The 22,049-nt window shown below is 36.6% G+C and overlaps 1 protein-coding gene across 1 annotated transcript; it reads left to right on the top strand.

Moving 5' to 3' along the window:
• The first annotated feature begins 3,797 nt into the window (after window positions 1–3,797).
• On the top strand, window positions 3,798–21,484 carry LOC113091166 (collagen alpha-1(I) chain-like). Its single transcript, XM_026256611.1, has 63 exons — window positions 3,798–4,264; window positions 4,546–4,616; window positions 5,675–5,728; window positions 5,871–5,990; window positions 6,179–6,217; window positions 6,300–6,353; window positions 6,493–6,546; window positions 7,479–7,586; window positions 7,714–7,767; window positions 8,141–8,194; window positions 8,275–8,319; window positions 8,685–8,738; window positions 8,829–8,873; window positions 8,993–9,046; window positions 9,157–9,201; window positions 9,294–9,347; window positions 9,677–9,721; window positions 9,829–9,882; window positions 10,008–10,052; window positions 10,511–10,564; window positions 10,726–10,833; window positions 10,917–10,970; window positions 11,061–11,114; window positions 11,208–11,252; window positions 11,786–11,839; window positions 12,052–12,096; window positions 12,240–12,293; window positions 12,371–12,424; window positions 12,514–12,567; window positions 12,744–12,797; window positions 12,993–13,046; window positions 13,285–13,329; window positions 13,432–13,476; window positions 13,587–13,694; window positions 13,784–13,837; window positions 13,949–14,002; window positions 14,605–14,658; window positions 14,769–14,876; window positions 14,976–15,029; window positions 15,140–15,247; window positions 15,335–15,388; window positions 15,469–15,522; window positions 15,619–15,672; window positions 15,770–15,823; window positions 15,982–16,089; window positions 16,176–16,229; window positions 16,327–16,380; window positions 16,475–16,528; window positions 17,791–17,844; window positions 17,952–18,005; window positions 18,075–18,128; window positions 18,206–18,259; window positions 18,568–18,621; window positions 18,709–18,762; window positions 18,852–18,905; window positions 18,992–19,009; window positions 19,262–19,324; window positions 19,440–19,517; window positions 19,667–19,832; window positions 19,921–20,027; window positions 20,540–20,608; window positions 20,775–20,984; window positions 21,146–21,484. Exons 1-63 carry the CDS (start codon window positions 3,910–3,912, stop codon window positions 21,272–21,274), a joined length of 4,422 nt encoding a protein of 1,473 aa, XP_026112396.1. The 5' UTR covers window positions 3,798–3,909; the 3' UTR covers window positions 21,275–21,484.
• Window positions 21,485–22,049: the final 565 nt, after the last annotated feature.

The raw sequence follows: 22,049 nt of genomic DNA, 5'->3' as shown, positions 1-22,049 counted from the left end.
GTCATAAACATGATGAGGACAGGAAGAGGCTTTCAGGAACCAGAGCTTAAAACCTAAAATCCATGAGAATGTCACACGCCTGCTTGTCTTCCTTTTTAAAATCTGAATTCAGTTTATGTAGTTATACACAAAAACAGTTTAATTGAAAACGTCAGTGATAGGTCTAAACCTAGGGTACATTTAAAAAATGATTTATTCATAGACCACTTCAAAACTTTGGGGTCTGGAAGATTTATTTATTTGATTTACTTACTTATTTAAATACATGTTTAATGTTACAAAAAATATATATTTAAATAAATACTATTTTTCTGATGCTACTTATAGAAAATTATTAGACTGTAATAATATATCATATATTATTCTTTTTTAATAAATAAAAAAAAATTGCTGTTCAGTTAAGCAAGAGGCTTCTTAAAAAAAAAAAAAAAAAAAAAAATATATATATATATATATATATATATATATATATATATATATATATATATATAGTATATTTTTATATATTTTATATATAGTTTTTTTTCTTTTTTTTAAATGTTCGACAGTTGTGAATATATATCTCAGTAACCCAACATTTTACAGTGCCAAATAAATGGCAATATCATATTCTTTGGTATATAAGTCAACACAACAAGACCACCACATAATTTTTTACTGTTTAAATCGGGGTTATTGGCAACTTACACTGCCATTCAAAAGATTGGGTTCAGTAAGATCAGCAAAAGTTCAGAAATATAATAAATACATCAGAAATATAATCAAATAACCTTTTTAAATGTTATGTTTGTTAATGGATATCATCATGATGTATCCTAAGAATAAAGCAACCATGTAGTTGCATGCACTGCAGTCTTTATAGTTTGTGAGGACCCTGATGTTTCTTGCGTAACTGTTGCCCCTGACAGCCGCCGTTGCCATAATCACAGCCCAAGTTCAATGTCGGCTTGAGCGCTGGCACAAACAGCCAATTCTCTTTGCAATGCAAACTAGCCAGTCCCTGCAACACCGCAGGCTGGATGAAATGAAAGTGAAGTTCAGAGCGCTCTGGAGCCCATGTGAGAAAAGCAAACACAGGCTGTTAAACAGTCAAAGGATTGCCTTCAGCTCAGCAGCCGCTTGAGAGAAACCTTCTAACACTGGCTTTATTAAGGCTTTACTTATGTTATTATGATGCTGAGATCGCTTCAACAGACAATTCCCATATTGCATGTCCCTTTTAAACCTATAAACAATAAATCCCCCTCCTCTGGACCTCAGAATCAATGCTAGCAGCTAATTAAACTTAATAAAATGCCATGAAATAATTCAAACATCATATCAGTATAGGAAAACAGTGGATGTTTGCAGTCTGTCACAAGCTGACAAGATGTTAAGGAGGATGGGAAAATAATACATTATTTTCACATCTGGTCTTTCATAACAATGCCGTGACACATTGTCATGGCAACTGTGGATGTGTCTCACGTACAGTATTTGTTGCTGATAAATCAATGAAAGGTCAGTGACAAATAATGTCTTTAATACTTTATTTTTGGGCTTTATTTTATTTGGAGCTGTTGTTTGTTTTACATGATTTATACAGTTTATTGGCTAGTTTATTTTAGGAACAGTTGGTTTGTAATAATCAGCATCTCTGTTTGAAGTACTATAGAGTATTGATGGTTGACCTCAGCCACTAATAAAAGCTCCTTTATTTCCAATAGTTGCTATTGATTTGGTTGTATATACAGTCAGGTGTAAATACCAGGGAGGTGCATTATTATATGCTCAACAAACACATTTCCCTCTGTATGGATCTTGGGAATTTGTTGTTTTCTAGATGTCTATTATTTGCTTTCATTAGTCGAAAGTCATTATCTGTAGACTAGAGATAGTTTTCATCCTTTACAGGGTATCATGCAGCAAATGATCTTTGTAGTGAGTGACCTGACTGGAGAGGACCTCGGCTGTCCTGATCTCAAATCCCACTGTGTCCAGGAGTCACAGGTAAAAATTCAGCTACACTTCATTTTTGGGAATAATGCCAAACGTGTTTATGCAACCACTACAACTGACCCAGTCTATGAGAATGAGTCACATCAAATCACAACAACTACATCTTGATGAATGAAATCCAAATAGCAGGTACAATTTTGTCTAATTTACGGTTTAAAACTTTTTTTTTTTGTAAGATACACTACTGTGCAAAATTTGGGGGTGGTAGGTTTTTAATGTTTATGAAAGAAGCCTCCTTCAAAAATGCCAGATTTGGGACTAACACAGATGTTGGGTTAAATTTTTCAATTAAATGTTTAAGTTTTTAACTCAAAAGTTGGGTTAGTCCATATTTGACCCAAGGTTGGGTTGAACCAACCCAACATTTTTTTAGAGTGCAGCCTCACCAAGGATGCAGTAATGTACTGTAACATATTACTGCAATTTTTTTTTACATATTTTATAATGCAATTTATTCTTTGTGCTCCTGTTTTTTTGTGAAAACCGTGATGCATTTCAGGATTCTGTGATGAATAGAAAGTTCAAAAGAACAGCATTTATTTGAAATACAAATATTTTATAACATTATAAATGTCTTTACTGTCATCCTTTCTAAACAAAAGCACACTTGTTTTATTATTTTTTAACTTACAGACCACAAAATAAAAAAACAGACTTCTATTAAAATGGATTATTTAAAAAAATGCTTGTAAGACATTAAATGTGCTTCAATTATAGGAATGCTTCTTGTGATTGTCTATAGCTTTTGTTCTATAAAAACTTTCCTTATTTAGTGGTATGATTTTTTTTGGATGTCATGATCAGATAATTGTCATGAAATATACTTGATCTGCAAATCTTTGGATTAAAGAAGATATTAATGGCACATGAATTTATCACTGCTCTATGACTGCTTCATGTTTGGTTGGAAATGTGGCTGTGGACTGTGTTTTTCCATTATGGAGATCTAGAGAGCCATGAATCAGTCAGCGTCAGTGTACTAACTTTACGAGCGGATAAAACTCAGTTTACTTTGCTCACAAAAGTGTCACTCAAGAGACTCTCTGTGTCTGATCACTGCTGTCTGGAAATCTCTTAGATATAAATGAGAGCACATTAAACACGGCTTGATTTTAGAGTTTATGTACATCATCTATATTGTGAACCATTCTATAATGCTATGTATCTGTTCAATCTTATTTCAAGGACGTGGACGAGTCTGTTGCGATGGTGGATCTAGAAGATAAAAATAAAAAAGTGAAGACTGACACAGAAAGAAACATTCGTCCGTGCCAACATATGATGTCATTTCCTTTGTCACCTGTTGATTTAAGCGGGCCAGATTCACAGACACTAGCAAATGGATCTTTGGAAAGACTATCCAAATTAGAGATGGCAACATCGAGGTGCCTTTCTGATTCTACATATGAAATTAAATCTGAATGGACTGAAGCCTCTAGTTTTGACCAAGAGAAGGCAGGTGGAGGTGGGACATACAAGAAGAAAACTTTAATTTCATCTTTCGCCATCCAGCCCACTGACACAACTCAATCATTTATTTTTCCGAAGAACACAAGCATGCTTGAGCCCGAACCTCAGACCGTAAGCATAAGAAATATCGATTCTACAGCAGGTAGATCCGTTTCACAATCTAAAGAGTCTTTCAAGATGAGCACTGACGTCAAATTAGAGGTCAAAGGTCAAACTAATAAGGAGCCCCTGCAGATATTACAGTCATCTGTCATAAATCTGAAGAACAGAACAGAGCTTGCCATTTCAGTCAACTCAAACCCAGTGGAAATGTCTAGACCAGCAAAAAATGTCCATCCGACTGATATTTTAGGTACAGCCAAAGATTCATCACGGACAAAATCTGTTAAGGATTCAATCACAGCGCCAAGTGGTTCACTTCGAAACCTGACCCGTGCAACCATGGAAACCAGCACCGGCAGCGCCTCAGTCAATAAAGTAAAGTCAGCGGAGAAGAATGAAGAAATCAGAGCCACTAGTCGACCCACGACACCGATGCAAACTCAACCCGTGGAAATGACTCAGCAAAAGCCTTTTCATCAACCTGGGAGTCCCAGTGCTGAAAGAGAGGAAGAGAGAGAGCAAGAGAAGATTAAAGATACAGATGAGGCTCCACAGATTAGACAAGAGGATCTCAGATATAGAAGTGAGCAAAAAGTGACTGAAGTATCAGAGACTGATGATTGTTATTCTGGTGATACTGCTGCCTGTTCAGGACGTCCTACCACTGTGCCAAATACAGCAACAGAGACCCACTGTAAGTAAAAAAAAACAGTCATTTTTTGAAGCTGAAGTGTGTATGTTTTAAATTCTGTAATATTTTATCCTTTCCAAAATTTATTTGTATGTAAGGCATTTGCCTAGTATTATAATTTTTATTATAATATATATGTATAATAATATATTTGTTTATCATTTGTGCTGATTTGGTGTGGAGATCATTTCTTACAGGGGAAGGTGAAAACACTTTAATAAATGCTGATGTACAATATGTGGATAATGTCTAATTTGGCTTTTTATTTTATTGTTTTTACTCAGCCAATCAGATGCACAGAAACATAAACAGAGAAGGAGGTCTAGTACACACATCGGGTTTCAGAGGCCTAATGGTAAGAAACGTACTTATCGCTGTAATAATCCATTAATATTACATTATCTTTGCGTTGATGTTTGTCAGTGAAATGAAAGGCTTCACTGTCTATTGAGAGTGCTGTATGGTTTACATAATAATGCTGGTGTTTATGAGTCTCTGCCAGATATACTATTATTCTGACAACTTCACATATCTTTTCCAATTTTAAATGAAAGAGAAATGCAGTGTTTTGTAGAAAGGTGAAGATCATTACAGCCTTAAATATATGAAGGTTTCTATCATACAATATTCTTGAATACAGTATATCAATATAGCTAGATGGTTGTTTTGAAGGAAAATCCTCTTCTCTATTTTCTAATACTGTGATTCTCACTCACATGGTCATCTCAAGCCCATCGCTAGCCTTTATAGGAAATTGAGTTTGCAGAGGCATTATTCAATTAAGTGTGGAGAAGAGGAGAAGGAGGGTCATTTACCTCCAGTGAATGGAGCTTATGAACAAGAACTGACTTATTGTATGACACTGAGAGAGAAATATTATCCTGAGAAGAGGAACAGGATTACAGGAATTATTTAATAATACCAATGCTGGGAGAGAGAATGAATGAACAGGACTGACACTGTGTAGGCCTTCCATTTTTAACCATTTTAGTGTTTTTACTGCACTTCTTGACCATTAAACTGTTAATCTGTTTATTTCATTATGCAGTTGTTATGGAAATTCTTAAATGCTTAAGCAGTGTTATAATCACTTTACTGAGGATAGAAAGGGAGAGAGATGTAGTTGCAGTGAAGCAACATTAGCTGAGCACTTGCGCCTCCCTGTGGTTTCAGTGTGTCTGTACAGAACTGATGTCTACTAGATATTATACTCATATTAGATAGATAGATAGATAGATAGATAGATAGATAGATAGATAGATAGATAGATAGATTGGTTGAATTATATTATATATATTACATTATATTATATTATATTATATTATATTATATTATATTATATTATATTATATTATATTATATTATATTATATTATATTATATTATATTATATTATATTATATTATAATTATAGGGGCATCCCGGCCCACCTGGCTTGCCAGGTCCTCCAGGTGAAAAAGGAGACAAAGTATGTATTAATCATTTATTATCTCGAATCATAAATTAATTTCAAAAATTCGAAAGATTTTTAATAAATCTTGTCTTTTTGTAAAATATTGTTTGCAAAATCTTGTCATGTATATTTTAATGGGTGTTTGGGTGTCACACAGGGGTATGAGGGCGTTATGGGCCGGACGGGCCAGACAGGGTACAGGGGACCGATCGGACCACCTGGCATGCCTGCTATTGTAGTCTGGTACACATCGGAAGAAGAATGGCAAGCATTCAAGGTGCATACCAATATTTTAGCAAAATTTTTGCCAATTTTAGATTTATTTTTTGCTACCATTTATTGTGAAAACATACAACTTAAGTACCTGATTCTATGATGAATAGTTGAAATTCATCTGTTACATACATGCTTACAGTCCTCAAAAACACTTATTATATCTGATTATACTTTTCATTTTGCTTCCAGAAAAATAAATTCTACAAAAAACTAGTGTCGTTGTGGCCGGTGAGTTAATGAGAGCTTTACTGGAGCTGCATCAGTACACTGCAGATTCAAATATTTGCTCCAAAACTTTTTTTTTTTTTAGAGAATGAAGGGATTACCAGGACCTCTGGGACCGTATGGACAGCCTGGACCACCGGTAAGTATAAATATATTTTTGGACATATCATCTGTAATTTCCACAAACTGTCGGTGCCAGTGACAATGGAACCAAATTCCTTATGTGTGTGTGTGTGTGTGTATATATGAACATTCTGTGATATAATTATATTTTTCAGGGCCCTCCTGGAGTTCCAGGCAAACAGGGAAGGAAGGGAGAGCAAGGCAAACTCGTAGGTATCTCTTTCTCCTCTCTTCATCACACAATAATCTCTGGCAACTGAAAGATGCTACATGTAGGTCACCATTACATAGAGAAACATGGTGTGTAGTGTGATCAAACCATGTGGAGACTTGAGATGGGTTAGAAAGAATTTGACAAGCTCAATGGGTCAACAAGCGTGCAGTCAACAAGAGTCACGCTGTTCAGATTCTCAGCTGATTCAAAAGCAAAGACATGCTATGTTTGACTCATGCAGGATTGTTGCTATTTAAATCATAAGAGCAGTTCAATCTTTGGCGTCAAGGGACAAGTGTGATCAAGATGACATTCATCTGAACTCCTGTTGGCTAACTCCTCATTTATAAGCTTTTGTAAATTCAATAATTATTTAACTGGTTTTATAAAACCTTACACATTTCATCTTCTCATAATACAACCTGCCACTGATGACAAATAACAAATCATGTTTCTTGGCTGTAATGTAACTTAAACACACACTAACTTAAAATAAAAGAAAGCTCCCTTTTTTAAGAAAATACAACAACAACAACAACAACAACATCACTCTTAGAGATCATTTGAACTGATTTGTAATCAGTTTCAGTTCAGGTAAAATGTTTTAATTAAAGTTCTGTTTTTTTAATTATTCTTAAAAGTAAAGACCAAGTGAACATAGTTCAGTTGTATTACATTATTAACTTAACCCAGTCAATAAATGTGTTTTTCTTACCTGATGAGTATATTTAGCATCTGTCTTCCTCTAACAGAGTTGGGCTATATGGCAATAATGCTTCACTCTGATTGGTATTAAGAGACCATTCATTTGCAAGTAAAGAACTACTGTGAAAAATGTCTTTGTTAATGCTATAAAGCTTATCTATAAATGTTGATAAGGAGACTGAACCACATGTTGTTCTATCTGTATCATTTGTCATGTTCTAGGGAAGAATAGGACCGGTTGGAATGCCAGGGTCACCTGGGAGACCAGGACCTGAGGGCACAGCTGGGAAGGATGGGGAGACGGGCTCTCCAGGACCACCTGGGGAGGATGTAAGACTTATGGGAATCTCAGTGCTCCATATGCATCTTTTCAAAGTGATTTAAGTTTTAGTAGGGTTAAATATATTGCATATTTTGCCTATAATTGCATACATTCATCTATGTGATCTTTCTGTAGGGCCCAAAAGGTTATGCGGGAGAGAAGGGCAGTAAAGGGGAGCTGGGTGAGTGGGTAAGAATGACCAGGGTTTTTCTGTGGTTAATGAAATAACTAGTCCCTCATGGAACCTGTGCTTACAGAACTCTTAAAAACTGCACAGTTTTCCACAGAACTGGAACTTCTATCATATATTCAGTTCTGCAAATCATTTGACACATTTGACATTTACTAATATTGAATTATATTCTGCAGAAGTCTGCAAATTCCATTCGGGCCTAGCAGTAACATAACATAATCTAAATATCCAAGACCTAAACTGGAGTCCACTACTGCCACACAGCGTTTTTATTTGACATCTCAGCCATAAATCAAAATAAGTGATTGATTTTATCACACTTCGTATTTAATTATGCACATTTAAAGAAATTGTATCTGGTGTGTTCAGGGGGATCTTGGTGAACAGGGGCCTCAGGGAACCAAAGGAAGAAAAGGAGAGAAGGTAAAATGTTGCTCCTGCTCTCCTGACTTTCACTAGATAGTGATGATAATATCAATGACCAGCAAACTCTGTTTCTTTAGGGAAAAAAGGGACAGAAGGGCCTAGCAGGGGTAGTAGGATATATTGTGAGTAACATATTTCTGTATTTCTGTAATTTATTTATGAAGCAGATATTCTGTCTGTCCGTACGTACAGAACAATACCATTCAAACGTTTGAGAATGATATCTCGAACTGATATTGGTATTGAGATTTTTTACTATTTTTGAAGGACATCTCTTATGCTCACCAAGGCTGCATTTATTTGGTGAACTATACAGTAAAACATTCATATTATTACAATTTAACATAAATGTTCTCTATTTTAAAAGATTTAAAAATGTAATTTATTTCTGTAATAGCAACGCTGAATTTTCCATTAGATGAAGCTATTACAAGGTCAAAACAACTCTATGACATTCTTTAACAAACAATATATTTTCCATACAAAGGGGCCACCTGGACCTAGAGGACCACGGGGAATCATGGGGCCACCTGGACCACCCGTATGTGCTAAACTATCATTTCCGTTGTCCATATAAAACATGCAAAAACGATGAGCAATCTGATTGTTTTTGTAATAATCTCTGACACAGGGACAGGCAGGGGGGCCTGGGTTCACTGGATCACCAGGACCACCCGTATGTTACAAAAATGCATTTAATATTTATAATATTTAAAAATATATACTTTTTAATTATTACATATCATCTCTCAATTCTTTGATGTTCAGAACTTGACCTTTGACCTCTCTTTACAGGGTCTTACGGGCCCAAGAGGGTTGAAGGGAGTTCCAGGCGTCAACGGACCCCCTGTAAGAAACACTCTAGTATTTATAAGCTCCAATCCTTCATCATCATCATTCCAGTAATCACAAATGATTAGGAAAACTGACTAGTACATAATACTGATTCTCTTTTATAGGGACAACTTGGTGAGATGGGGCCAAGGGGACCACTTGGCAAACAAGTAAGCCAATCTTTTATTTCCAAAGAGTTTTTTTTAAAACAAAAAAATAAAAAAAGCTCTAGAAAAAATTGATGTGCCATTATATATTACAGGGAGAGGAAGGACCTGATGGTATTATCGGTATTCCTGGTGTTCCTGGACCCCAGGTGCTGTAGACTATGCCTTTTACCTTTCTCATTTACATAATATATTTGTGTGCTCTTGGTCACCATGATTACATGCATAGTATTCAGGATCCATAATCTGTTTAAGATATTATTCTGAAATGAAGTTTCTATCATAGTCTAATATCACTGGATGTTGTAATCCATATTGTAATATTGTACTTATGCTGGAAAATTTGGAATATGTCCCAATTCTTATATTAATCTGCATATGTATTTGCATGTTAATGTAGTCGTTGAGTCTGTTCTCGTCTCTTTCCTCTCTCAAACTGTTATGTCTAACTACACTCATTACCGAACAATCTATTCAGGGAAAACCAGGGGGCGATGGACCACCAGGTCAAAAAGGAGACCCTGTATGTGCATCTCATTTTTCTAAGAACTTTGAAATTCACATTTGAAATCTCATTTTGATTTTCCTCTACATTTACCTGAGGCACATGAGTATTTCTTATTCAAACAGGGAGATGTGGGAATTGAGGGAGACATTGGGAGTCCAGGACCACCGGGTCTAAAAGTAAGCCTGTGGTTCACTCAATAATTATTTTACAGTCTTTTTAGATATCTCTCATATTCTTTTGATACCCCAGTCCGCTTATATTCTAATGCAGCAATATACATAAAGCCACATTCTTGTTTCAGGGCGCCAATGGAAAACCAGGAAACCATGGGCCTTCAGGTGATCCAGTAAGATGATTTCAAACCGCTCCTTGATTTTTTACATGTCTGGTTATTGTAAGACATTTTTGTTTAAACATTATGTTTAAGAACGAGTTTTATTTTGTAGAAGCTGCTGGTGAAGCAATATATTTATTTCAGTGTGTAGTTAGTGAGGCTACACAATTAATTGATAAATAAAATCTAAATTGTGATGTTGGCTCAATTATTAAAACTTAAATGGTTTAAATATACAATCAACACTTTCATTGTGTTGTGAGAGGTGACTTTTATATTGTATTTTAATGCTGTTTTTGTTTTTTTGACATTTATGAGCAGCAGCATGAGATGTTGAGATGATATTAAATATTTTCATGTAACAACTCACATATATATAGTGATTTGGAATATTTCTATGCACTAGAGAAAATAATATAATGGTTTTGGGATAATTATGTTTGTTGTCTTTGGCTGTCTGTAAACTTCAGGGTTTGAAAGCACAGCGTGGGATGAAAGGAGATTCTGGCCAAAAAGGAGATTTAGTGAGTTCACTAAAGCATTTACAAAAGCTCTGGCCAAGTAAACAACACTTTTTATTTAGAGCCAGATGTAATCTGTTCTCAGACTAAAAATAAAAAAAAACCCAGAGAACTAGCCGAAAGAACTAATCAATCCTTTCTTATCTGTGGCTTCTCTTTGTCAGGGTCCTCCGGGGCTGACAGGTAAACAGGGATTCAGAGGCAGAGGAGGGCAGTCGGGTGTACAGGGAGAGACTGGCCCTACTGGACCTGCTGGTTTACCAGGGCCCACGGTGAGTGCCGTGGCTCTTTTAACTGGTTAAAAACTGACTCACTGAAAGCCAGCCGCTTAGTCATTACATTGCTTTTATTTCAGGGCTATGATGGATCTGTTGGAGATCCGGGGAGACAGGGAAGAGATGGACCTAAGGTACAGTACTGTAATTCACTATTTGTCAAAGGAATCTAATATAATGCTATTCCATAAAACCCAGTTACCTTATTTAAATGGCATCTTTAGGGAGAGAGAGGCCACCCTGGTATCCAAGGTGCTTCTGGACCACGAGGAGACAAGGTGATTGATAATTGTTCACAATGTATTTTTGACAAAAGGCATACGTTAGATATCACATAATTTCAATAAGACAACATTATTTGACTTTAAAAGGGTCGGGCAGGCCAAGGGGGATTCACTGGTTTTCCAGGACCTTTGGTAAGTATGATTTCTTAAATAAAGCTGAAAGTCATAACTACAAAGGCAAGGACACCAGTTGATGAAATCAGATCATTTTGAGTAGATTTGTCTGATCATAGCACCCCTAGTGGTCATTTTAGGAAACAAAGTCTATCGATAGATTCAGTGTTTTGTAGCATCATATATATTTGTTTAAGTTGTTGTTGTTGTTATGTTTTTTGTCTTTATGTATATGTGTGTATATATATATATATATATATATATATATATATATATAGAGAGAGAGAGAGAGAGAGAGAGAGAGAGAGAGAGAGAGAGGAGTTTAGTTTTAGTTCAGTAAATTTACAATTACCTTTGACTACTTAAACCCACTGTTACATTTGACCAGTAGGTGGCACTGCAAACTGCAAACAACATGCAAACATTCATTCAATTCTAGGGCCTGTAGACTTGGGAAAATTATAAGAAAACAAAAAAAAATATGAAAACAGATGCCTGTGTACCTTGGACTAAAGAGAAAAGCCATATTTCCAAATGTTTTTATTTTACAGGGGGAGATGGGAAAATCAGGAGAACCAGGACCTGAAGGAGAGCCCGGTATTAAGGTTCCCTTGTACACCAAATCATTACTTTTTTAAATATTCATGCCATGAGAAACTCATGCCATGACTTTCATGATTTAGTAAGGTTTGATCATAATTTCCTTGTTCCTTTCGTCAGGATTATTTCAGTTACAACAGAAAATCTCATTCATGCTTATGGCCTAATTAACCCTATATATCAGGTTACTTAAATTTTTCATTTTTTAATGGGACAGGGAAGAACAGGGGTCCCTGGAGGAACCGGACTTAAAGGTCAAAAGGTAAACAGAGTTCCCTAATGATTAGTCTAATACTATAAGATTGAATGTCACAACAAACTTAGCATAGCATTGCTTAACTACACCATTGACTATGGTGGATTAGCATCCATCTTGGCAAAGTCATGATGTTTATGATCATTTAGGGACTGCAGGGTGTTTCAGGGAGTAGAGGACAGGACGGTATTCACGGTGCAACTGTAAGAGCCACACATACACAATGTTATACAGAATTATATTCTACACTACACTACACTAAAGGTAATTTGTGTTACAGGGATCGATTGGACCACCAGGATCAGATGGAGGTAGAGGACCTCATGGTCCCCGGGTAAGACCTCCTCTTATTGTTTCATGCTATGTTAGACAAACTTTATACTGACATGGACGAACAACTGATTAAATCTGATGTCTGAACAGGGTTTACAGGGAAGACCTGGTGCACCAGGAATCCAAGGTCCCGTTGGAAAAAGTGTGAGTTTTATTTTCCTTTCCTGATTGACAGGATTTCCAAACCCTTCAGTCTCTTAGTTATGTAACTCTCCATCTTGTGGTATATTTAGCTGTTAAAAATGTCATAGTTTGCCAATTCTGACATTACAGTCTAAGAATATGACCTACAGCACAATGCTATTAAATACTTTTTAAAGGGGGAACCAGGGAGCTTGGGACTCACTGGCAAACCTGGAAAGCCTGGAATCAGAGTAAGTACTGATTTCATAAAAATCCGACCGAATTTTATATTACAGGACACCCAGTTCTTTAAATCAGACTTTGTCCGAATTTGGATTTTTTTTTTTCCCCTGTGGTCTTTTATTGCAACTGGCAATGAATTTGATATGGCTAGGTCAGTCTTATTAGTTTTTTTTTTACGATATTGCGTGGTCTGTTTTCCTCAGGGTGTCAAAGGCAGAGAGGGTTCAGAAGGGCTTCACGGCAGTCCTGGAGAGAAGGTTAGTGGTTTATGTAAAATGAACCAGTCACATCATGTGACACACCATATGATGACAAAATGTAATGCAATAAAAAGCTGAAAACATTATTAGCTACATTTAACAGTGATCAGCAGCAGAAGCAAAAGTTTCCTTTCATTTTTTGTGTTCAAATCAAACCTCCTTTCATTCATAAGCCATATGTTCTACTGTATGTTCTCTTCCTGTAATTTATATCTAATCTTTCATTTGATATTAGGGGAAAAGTGGTCCTGAGGGGCCCAAAGGAAAACCTGGTCAGCCAGTAAGTGCTTTATAGGTTGTATATATTTAATTTTTTTCCTCATTCATTAACATTAAACTGTAGGTTTAAAAACTCTATCAATTTGTCGATTTTTCTGTCTAGGGTCCTCGAGGCCTACCAGGAGAGAAGGGCTACAGAGGACCTGCTGTAAAGAATACATTTAACAGACATTTGCAATCATGATGTAATAGCAGGAATATTACTATGTTTTTATCTAGTTAGTAATTTGAAACATTTGTAAATATAATCTTCTAAAGGGCCCACAAGGAAACATAGGCCAGTGGGGTGAGACAGGTCTGCAGGGGCCGGTAGGAAATCAAGGGTCCAGAGGACCGCCGGGGCCACAAGGAGTGGCTGGGTACCCAGTATGTGTTTTTGGGTTATTTGGTTTATTGTTGCGAGGACTGAGGGAAGGTTTCAGCTCTAACCATATATTGTATTCTCTGTCTTTCAGGGTAAAGATGGACCACCTGGACCCCTCGGACCTCCAGGAGATAAAGGTGATAAGGTTGGCTGTTTTTTGTTTAAGTTTTATCTTCATTGTAATTTTGGAAAATGTATTGGTTCTTTCACCGTGGCCTTGTATGAGATCTTTTGTTTATAAATGTATTGGTCAAAGGGACTGAGAGGAGCCAGTGGGCTGAAGGGAGTTGCCGGTATCGACGGTGAGGAGGTAAATTCTTCTTTTATTAATATTAATACATATAATGCAAAGATATCTGTTTTGATTGTCCTAATTAGTTGGTTTGCGAACCATCCACATTTACACTACCTTTTAAAAATTTTGGTCAGTACATTTTCTTTTATTCAGCACAGCTGCATTAAATGTTTAAAAATGTTTTTTTTTTTTTTTTTTACTGTCTGTTAATATTAATAAAAAAGTTTCCATCATGGGTTCCACTTAATTATTAATCGTAACAACTGTTTTTTTTTTTTTTTTTTTTTTTTTTTTTTACATTGTTAAAATTAAGAAACTTTTCTTGAACACCAGATCAGCATATAAGAATGATTTCTGAAGGATCATGTGACACTAATGACTGGAGTAATGGCAGCTGAAAATTCAGCTTTGACATCAAAGGAATAACTGACATTTAAAATATGTTAGAAAACAGTTATTTTTAGTTGTAATAATATTTCACAATATTACAGTTTTTATTGTATTGCTGAGCAAATAAACGCTGCCTTGGTGAGCATAAGAGGCTTCTTTCAAAAACATAAAAAAGCCTAATGACTTCAGATTTTTAGTGGAAAATGAAATGGGTAACCATTTTGTAGGGCTCAGGGGGTGAATCTGGAGCAGTTGGACCAGCAGGAAGCAAAGGCTTGTCTGTAAGTACAAATCATTTGATGCTGTATGTTTGCCATCTCCATTTCATACATGTACATTGTGTTATGGTGTTTTATGTAAATGATACACAGGACAGAACTGTCGGTTGTAGGGTGAGAAGGGTAATGAAGGATCTTTTGGTGATCGTGGCCCAAAGGGAATCCAAGGAGAGAGTGGAAATCAAGGACCAACTGGAGTCAAAGGACAAAAAGGACGAGAAGTAAGAATGCTGATCTGATTTTTGATTATTTCTTAGGTACAAAATACCATAAATTATTAACAAAAAGATGTTTTGTGTTTGTTTGTTTTTGTTTGTCAGGGGTTGAGTGGTGCTCCAGGGCAGAAGGGAGATCCTGGATCCCCTGGTGAAAAAGTGAGTTTTTTTTAATATAAAATTTACACAGGTGTTTGAGTGAAATAGTCAAATGCATTGAAATATTCTTATTGCTGACATGTTTTCTGTGTGTTTTTGTTTTTGCTCAGGGTCAGACAGGTGTGAGAGGTTACTCTGGGTTGATAGGAAAGTATGGTCCTGGAGGGAACATGGGCAAATCTGGTGAAAAAGGCGACAAAGGTCTACGTGGACTTCTTGTGGGTACCACTTCCTCTTTTATAGCTAATGGAGCCTATGAAAAAATATATTTATTTTGTTATTTCAATGCTCTATTGGTATTATAGGGCGCTGCAGGAACAATTGGGCCACCAGGTCCTAATGGTGCTATTGGGTTACCGGTAAGTTAGGTTTAATATATTTGATTTATTGTATATTTTTGGATATACATTTGGCATTAATTTATTCCATTCAAATTTAGGGTTTGCCAGGAAAAAACGGATTTGTTGGACAAAGTGGAAAATTTGGACCAATAGTATGTTTTCATTAATATTATTTTTTTTTTTACTGATAAGACTTGACTTTACACCATCTTATGAGTAAGTGCATCTGTTGTTTTTGCCCCCTGCAGGGAGAACCTGGAGTTAAAGGGAATCCAGGCAGCCCTGGGAAGATTGGATCAATGGTAGGTTTTTAACTTTGAAGATGCATGCATTATTTAGAAAATGTTGCCTGGTTGCCTTACTGACCTGAATTTGTTGAATCTTACATGTTGTTTACAGGGCGTTTCAGGCCCAAGTGGGAAGAAAGGAGAGCCTGGAACAAGAGGCAGAATGGTGAGATAACACTTTACAACCAGATTGGTTTCCGATTCTAAAGAACAAAATATGAAGCATTTGCTATAAAAAAAAAGGACAAAGGTATTTCACACTGACATACATTATGCTCAAATGGGTAGTGTTAACATATCAAAATGATCTTTGCTCCTGTCTAGGGGCCAATGGGTCAGCTGGGAGCTGTGGGTCCTCGCGGACTAAAGGGAAAACTAGGATCTTCAGGGCCTTCAGGGGAAAAAGGAGTCAAGGGTCAACCAGGGCCAAAAGTGAGTGGCTTAATTTTTTGCAGACGTATCATTAAATCTGGCCATTTATTGTCTTAACCAGTTGTTTTTGTGATTCTTTCACACAGGGGATGAGCGGTACTCCTGGAAGGAGAGGAAGTAAAGGTGTTGTAGGAAAGCCAGTGGGTTCATGCATTTTCAGGCTTTTATTGTCTTGATAATCTGCAACTTAAAATAAAATAAAAAGTTCATACATGGATATGATGCATTATTGTCTAGGGACCTCAAGGACCAAAAGGGAAACATGGTAATCCTGGTCTACCTGGAAAGCCAGCAAGTATCCCTAATACAAATGTCTAAACCTTCTGCCTATTTTATTTTATGATTGTGCCAAACATGATTGACTTTTACACTAACACTATTTTAGGGACGTAGTGGTACAGATGGATTGTTGGGAGTTATTGGCACTGAAGGCGACCCAGTGAGTAGCTTCCTTTTATTCACATTTTACAGTAGTGCTTACAAATGCAAACTCAATGCTAGTCTTACATGTTGCCTTGTGTTGTTTGGTCTTTTATGTCATTTCCTGTTTCCTGTGTGCTTCGTAGTCAGTTTGTAGTTTGGTTGTTTGTCGGTTCCTCCTTGATTAGTTTCCTCAGGTGTGTCTTGTTATCTTGATAAGCTTGTTACCCCTTGCTTATATATACCCCTGTGTTTCCTCTGTTCATTGTCTGGTGTTGGTCTCCATGGATGAATCGTGTATTTGTTGTCAGTTCTGTTTTCCTTTCCCACATTTGGTTTGATCTTGCTTGGATTTATTATTGTTTGCACCGGGATCTAGTGGTGGGCAGAGCGGGGCTTCATGAAACACTGAAATAGTCGAAGCAAATGTACCAAGGATTCGAAACAATTCGACACCCATCTCTTTTCAAGTATTACACTGAAACAGCATTGACAGCGAATCAGTTAAGCGAACTGACTACTTATAACATATATGTTATGCTTGTGATTTAACCATGTGGGCTGGGTTAGTGGTAAGTGTGCATGACTGGCATGTTATCAGAACCTGTGACTTAAGGTTTGAAATGAAATTCAGGTCTCAAAATGCTTGTGAAACAAAATGTTTGTGATGCTTTGATTCACCTTAGTCTCATCAGATGGGTGTTTCGAATCACACCTCAGAGCAGTCTTTCGAAACATCTGCGCTTCAGGATTTCGACACCATGTCGAAAAATTGGTTTTGCATCAGCCATCCATACCTGGACCCTGCTTTCCCTCATTCTGAAGCAGCCACACTACAGTTGGGTTGTTATTGTGCAGTTGTTGGGGTGTTCTGAATATTTGCTCTATAGTTATGAGGGTGATCTGGGCCCTAAATGATGTTCTTGTTAACAAGGTTCGGGAGGAGCGCGTCAGATACTTAACCTAATCAACACAGGTGTACCACAATCTAGTAATCAATCCCACAGTATAAATATCGCTGACTTACCTCTATCCATTGATGGTTAATCAGCATCCCTCCTCCACCCCATCTCCTCACTTCGAGTTCACTTTATAATTAGACGGGGAAGGGGGGGTACTCTAGGTTCGGGCCATTCCCGAGCTCGGAGCCCTTCCCCGGACAGCACGCCAAATACGCATACCATACCTTAGCTAATTATATGTAAGCGTGAACTCGTGAATTGCTTAATGGTAAATATTGTATGAACATGAGCATTTACTACCTTACTGTACAACTTGCAGGGTGACATTGGTTTCCGAGGACCTCTGGGGAAACCAGGTTCTCCAGGTAGTGCTGTAAGTAAGTTTTCTTTTTTTACACACTATTTGAATCATTTATTAAATAATATTGGTTTTATATTATGGTCATGACGTTTGGCATGGTTTCAAAAACAAATTCAAAGGGTGCCCCAGGAACACCGGGTTTGCAAGGGAGTCAAGGAGTACATGGGCCAAAGGTAATTTCCTCTCTGTCTCTTTAATAGTTGGTTCCTACTAGAGTCAATTTACCAGCCTTTTCATCACAGGGCGGTGTAGGACCGAAAGGGAAACCAGGACCCACTGGGCTGATAGGACCAAAGGTAATCAAATCAAAGTCATTGTTCTGCCTTCCACAATCCATAAGGATTTTAATTTTATAAAGGTTTTTTTTACTTAGGGGATTCCGGGACTTCAAGGTGAAAAGGGAGATGTTGGACAAAAGGGACCAAAGGTATCACTGTATCCACTGACTATAGACAACTGTTTTAGCTTCTGACATAATAAATAATGTTAACCCTGGTAAGAATAATGGTAAAAAACAGAGGCCTAAACTGAGCAAAAATATGCAATTCGTTGCAGTAGCTGATATTTCTGTGGCCAAAACGTTAGATGTAGGCTATTTGGAATTATACTAAAAGAATAATCTGTTAATCAGATGACAGAAAGCATGTAGTAGATTGTGTACAGCAGGTTTTTCAGCAAAGTTGTGATCATATTGGTCACTTCAAGGCCTTGCTCATTGCTCAATGTAATATACAGGGCCATGTTGGTATAAGAGGATTGCAAGGGCCCATCGGACCACCAGGAGGAAAGGTAAGTTCAAATGAAACATAGAAAGCACATCAAAAACAACCAGTTGCTTTTTTTTACTGTAGTTAGGAATGTTCCTTCATCTTGCAGGGAAAGCAAGGTGTTCCAGGGTACAAGGGACAGCCTGGGCAGAAAGGCATACAGGTGAATAACTGCCTGCTGTATTTTTGTGAACATATTTACTGTGAACTTTTGATTCTTTATTCATATTTTAAATATGTTATTTGTTGCAGGGGGAAGCTGGTGCTCGTGGGCCTCCTGGTGGCAAAGGACTCCCTGGTTCACCTGTATGTCTCTTTGTAAACACATTGACCAGCTTTATCTGCTTTAGAACAATAGAATAGATGACACAGTTTCTTGTTTTGCTCGACAGGGTCCAACTGGAAGGAAGGTACAGTATGTACTAAAATTGTAGGTGTGATTGTAATAAATATAGTCCTGCTTATCTTTGCCCTGTACCTGAACCAAGTAGGTACAATCAAACTGACCTGCAGTGCCTTGGCATGCAATATTTTAACAGCAGTATACAGTAAGGTGACACAGAAACATTGAAAATATGGAATTTGAAATATGATTTTGACCTCAAGTATATTAAGCTTAATAGAGTTAAATGTGGTTTCTTAAGTATTGCTTATATCAACAGGGTATGAAAGGAGTTCAGGGAATATCAGGACAGAAAGGTGTGAAAGGTCAGAGAGGACTTCCTGTAAGTGGAATAGTTTTAATTTCACACTTTAACTTTACTGTCATACTTATATTATGCCTTTTTAAGAGATTGTGTCTTAATCTTATATTCTGGCTCACTCTTGCCATCTCACAAGGGAAAACCAGGTGTTCCTGTCCAGCAGATAGCAGGGCGTCATACTCCACCTCATGCTCCAAGAAGGGGTTTACAAAATGTTGGTACAAACTCAAGCAGTCAGCCTTGGTTTGTTGAGCACTGAAACACTTTTTATTGTCAAATATAGAGGGAAATGTGGGGTTGGGTAGCAGGCCTAAGATTAAGTTTTTAATTTACTGATCGACTGTCTTCGCATATTCTTTTCAGAAAGTAAGGTTATTATCCAGAAATTCTCGATTTGATAACCCTGAAGAAGTGATTGAGGAAAATAGCAGCTGGCAAGGCACAAAAGATAGCAGCTGGCAAGGCACAAAAGACAGCCCAGCAACCACCTGCAGAGAACTCCATCTCATCCAGCCTCACCTCCGAGATGGTGAGCAGACTCCAGACTCATGTGGCTCTTGTTTTTAAAAAATTAAATCATAGACTGGACATTTAATTTATTGTTATCCTGTTTATAGGGCACTACTATATTGATCCAAACCACGGATGTCCATTTGATGCTCTCCATGTGTTCTGTAATTTTACTGCTGGTGGTCTAACTTGTGTGTCTCCTGTCCGGTCTAAAGTAAGAAGGATTTTCACAGTCAGTTTTCAATTTGGTGATTCTAAGATCTTTAAACTAATGTTTTTCTTAACTTTCTTAACAAAAGTGGGATTTAAAAATGTAAATATATTATTTATTGGCCGTTGTTATTATCATACTTCAAAAAGGGATTTTCAGTGTAATGCCACATAAGAACCACTTTTGGTTTCCCAAAGAACCCTTCAGTAAACCAATCTTAAAAGAACCATTTTTTTTCTTTAAAGTGAAGAACAATCTAAAGAACCTTTATATATATATATCTATATATATATATATATATATATATATATATATATATATATAGAAATAAATTTCTGTGGAATGGAAAGCTTATGTTTAAGATTCTTCATGGAACCATATGGCAATAAAATATATATATATATTTTTTTAAGATATGTGCCAGTATGACAGATTAAAATGTACAGTTGTTTTGTGTTGATATACTGTTATATTGAATATAATACTAGTGTTTATATTTGCGGTGGTTTTATCAGATCTCAGGGATGTGGCCATCAGGGGACGGATCTAAAAAGTGGTTTAGCGAGCTTCAAAGAGGCTTCAAGGTAAATAACTGAACTTGCTGAATTTCATAAACTGATGTCATTTCTTGTTCATTTACTTAGATGGTGGGTGTTTTGTTTCTATGGAAACTGCTGTGAATATCATAATTTTTATTAAGAATAGCAGGTATTTTAATAAATGTAATTTTCTGATTATTGCTCTCCACAGTTTGAGTACAGAGATCTCGATGTTGTCCAACTGCGATTCCTACGGTTACACAGTACCTCTGCCACACAAAGCATCAGCCTGACATGCTCTAAAAAACACGGGCCCACTGCTAAACACCAGGATACCACCAAGAGAGTGTTACGCTTATGGGGAGACTCCAATGAAGAAATCCATCCATCCCACGTCCTCATATTACAACATGGTTGTGAGGTTAGAAGCAATCTTAGGGCATGTAATTATAGGAAACTTCAAAACAGGTTTTCTAAACAAGAAGTTTACAAAAAATGGCACACGTCTAAAATATGCAATGTAAAGTAAAATTATTCCATAACAGGAGGTCATCAGGTATTTTCCCTGCCTTATCTTTGCAGGTAACAGCACAGGTGAGGGTTCTCGGGAATTCTGAGTTTCACGGAGGAGACATACAACTCCTTCCCATAAGAGATGTTCTTTTGCAGGGTGGAGGAGAAATCGTCCTTGGACATTTGTGCTTTTTATAGCATCTTTCCAAAAACAGATTCCATTCACAGAGCACCTGGAAGGAGTGCATTGTTCCCATGGGACATGCCCTACAATTAGGCTTTGAATATTGTATAATAATTTAAGGTAGATTATGATTAGTGAATTTGTTCTCCGGGTTTATATTATTTAGATTTCTGATACACTGCAAGTACTGTGTGTGAGAGCATGTGAATTTATTTAGACTTGTGTGTCAGTGTGTTGTGAGTATTTATGTAATGATTTATTTATGGAAGTTTGTAAGAATTTATGGAGGAAAAAATCATTTATTAAACCTTACACATATCTTCTTCTTTTTTTATTAAATTGATATACAAATTGTAGAAATATAGAAATTTAATTATAGAAATAAAATTAAATTCACAGTATTTTTGCCATCATCCTGAATGATGCAATAAACATCCCCTGTATAAGTAAATTTTTAATATATTTTTTTTACTGTATTTAAAACTAGGCATCATTTCACATACATTAGTGAATTTGAATGTGTTTCATAAATAATTTGGGGCATCAATGAGTGACTAGATTAGGATCTAACCATATAATGTCTTCGTTCTCCATAAGCTGTTAATAAAACACATACAACTAAATTATAAGCACATCATTTGACATTTGTATTCGGGGTGAAAAATGACCTGGGCATATATTCTTGAAGTGTTTTGAGATGTATTTATTCCACACATTACATCTTTGAGAGGAGAGAGATAACACAGTCATTACATCAACCAGGCAGGGTTACATTTACGTTAGCCGCTC

Source organism: Carassius auratus, unplaced genomic scaffold (genome assembly GCF_003368295.1).
Source record: "Carassius auratus strain Wakin unplaced genomic scaffold, ASM336829v1 scaf_tig00214103, whole genome shotgun sequence".
NCBI classification, from domain to species: domain Eukaryota; kingdom Metazoa; phylum Chordata; class Actinopteri; order Cypriniformes; family Cyprinidae; genus Carassius; species Carassius auratus.
Note: the sequence above shows the minus strand (reverse complement) of the source record. Positions and strands in the feature narration are given on the sequence as shown.

Excerpts from the sequence above, each read along its gene's own strand:
- LOC113091166 (XM_026256611.1), top strand. The coding sequence starts at position 3,910 with ATGGAAACCAGCACCGGCAGCGCCTCAGTCAATAAAGTAAAGTCAGCG. Across the intron at positions 6,547-7,478 it reads AGGGAGAGCAAGGCAAACTC|GGAAGAATAGGACCGGTTGG; the intron begins GTAGGTATCTCT and ends GTCATGTTCTAG. Across the intron at positions 8,320-8,684 it reads CAGGGGTAGTAGGATATATT|GGGCCACCTGGACCTAGAGG; the intron begins GTGAGTAACATA and ends TTCCATACAAAG.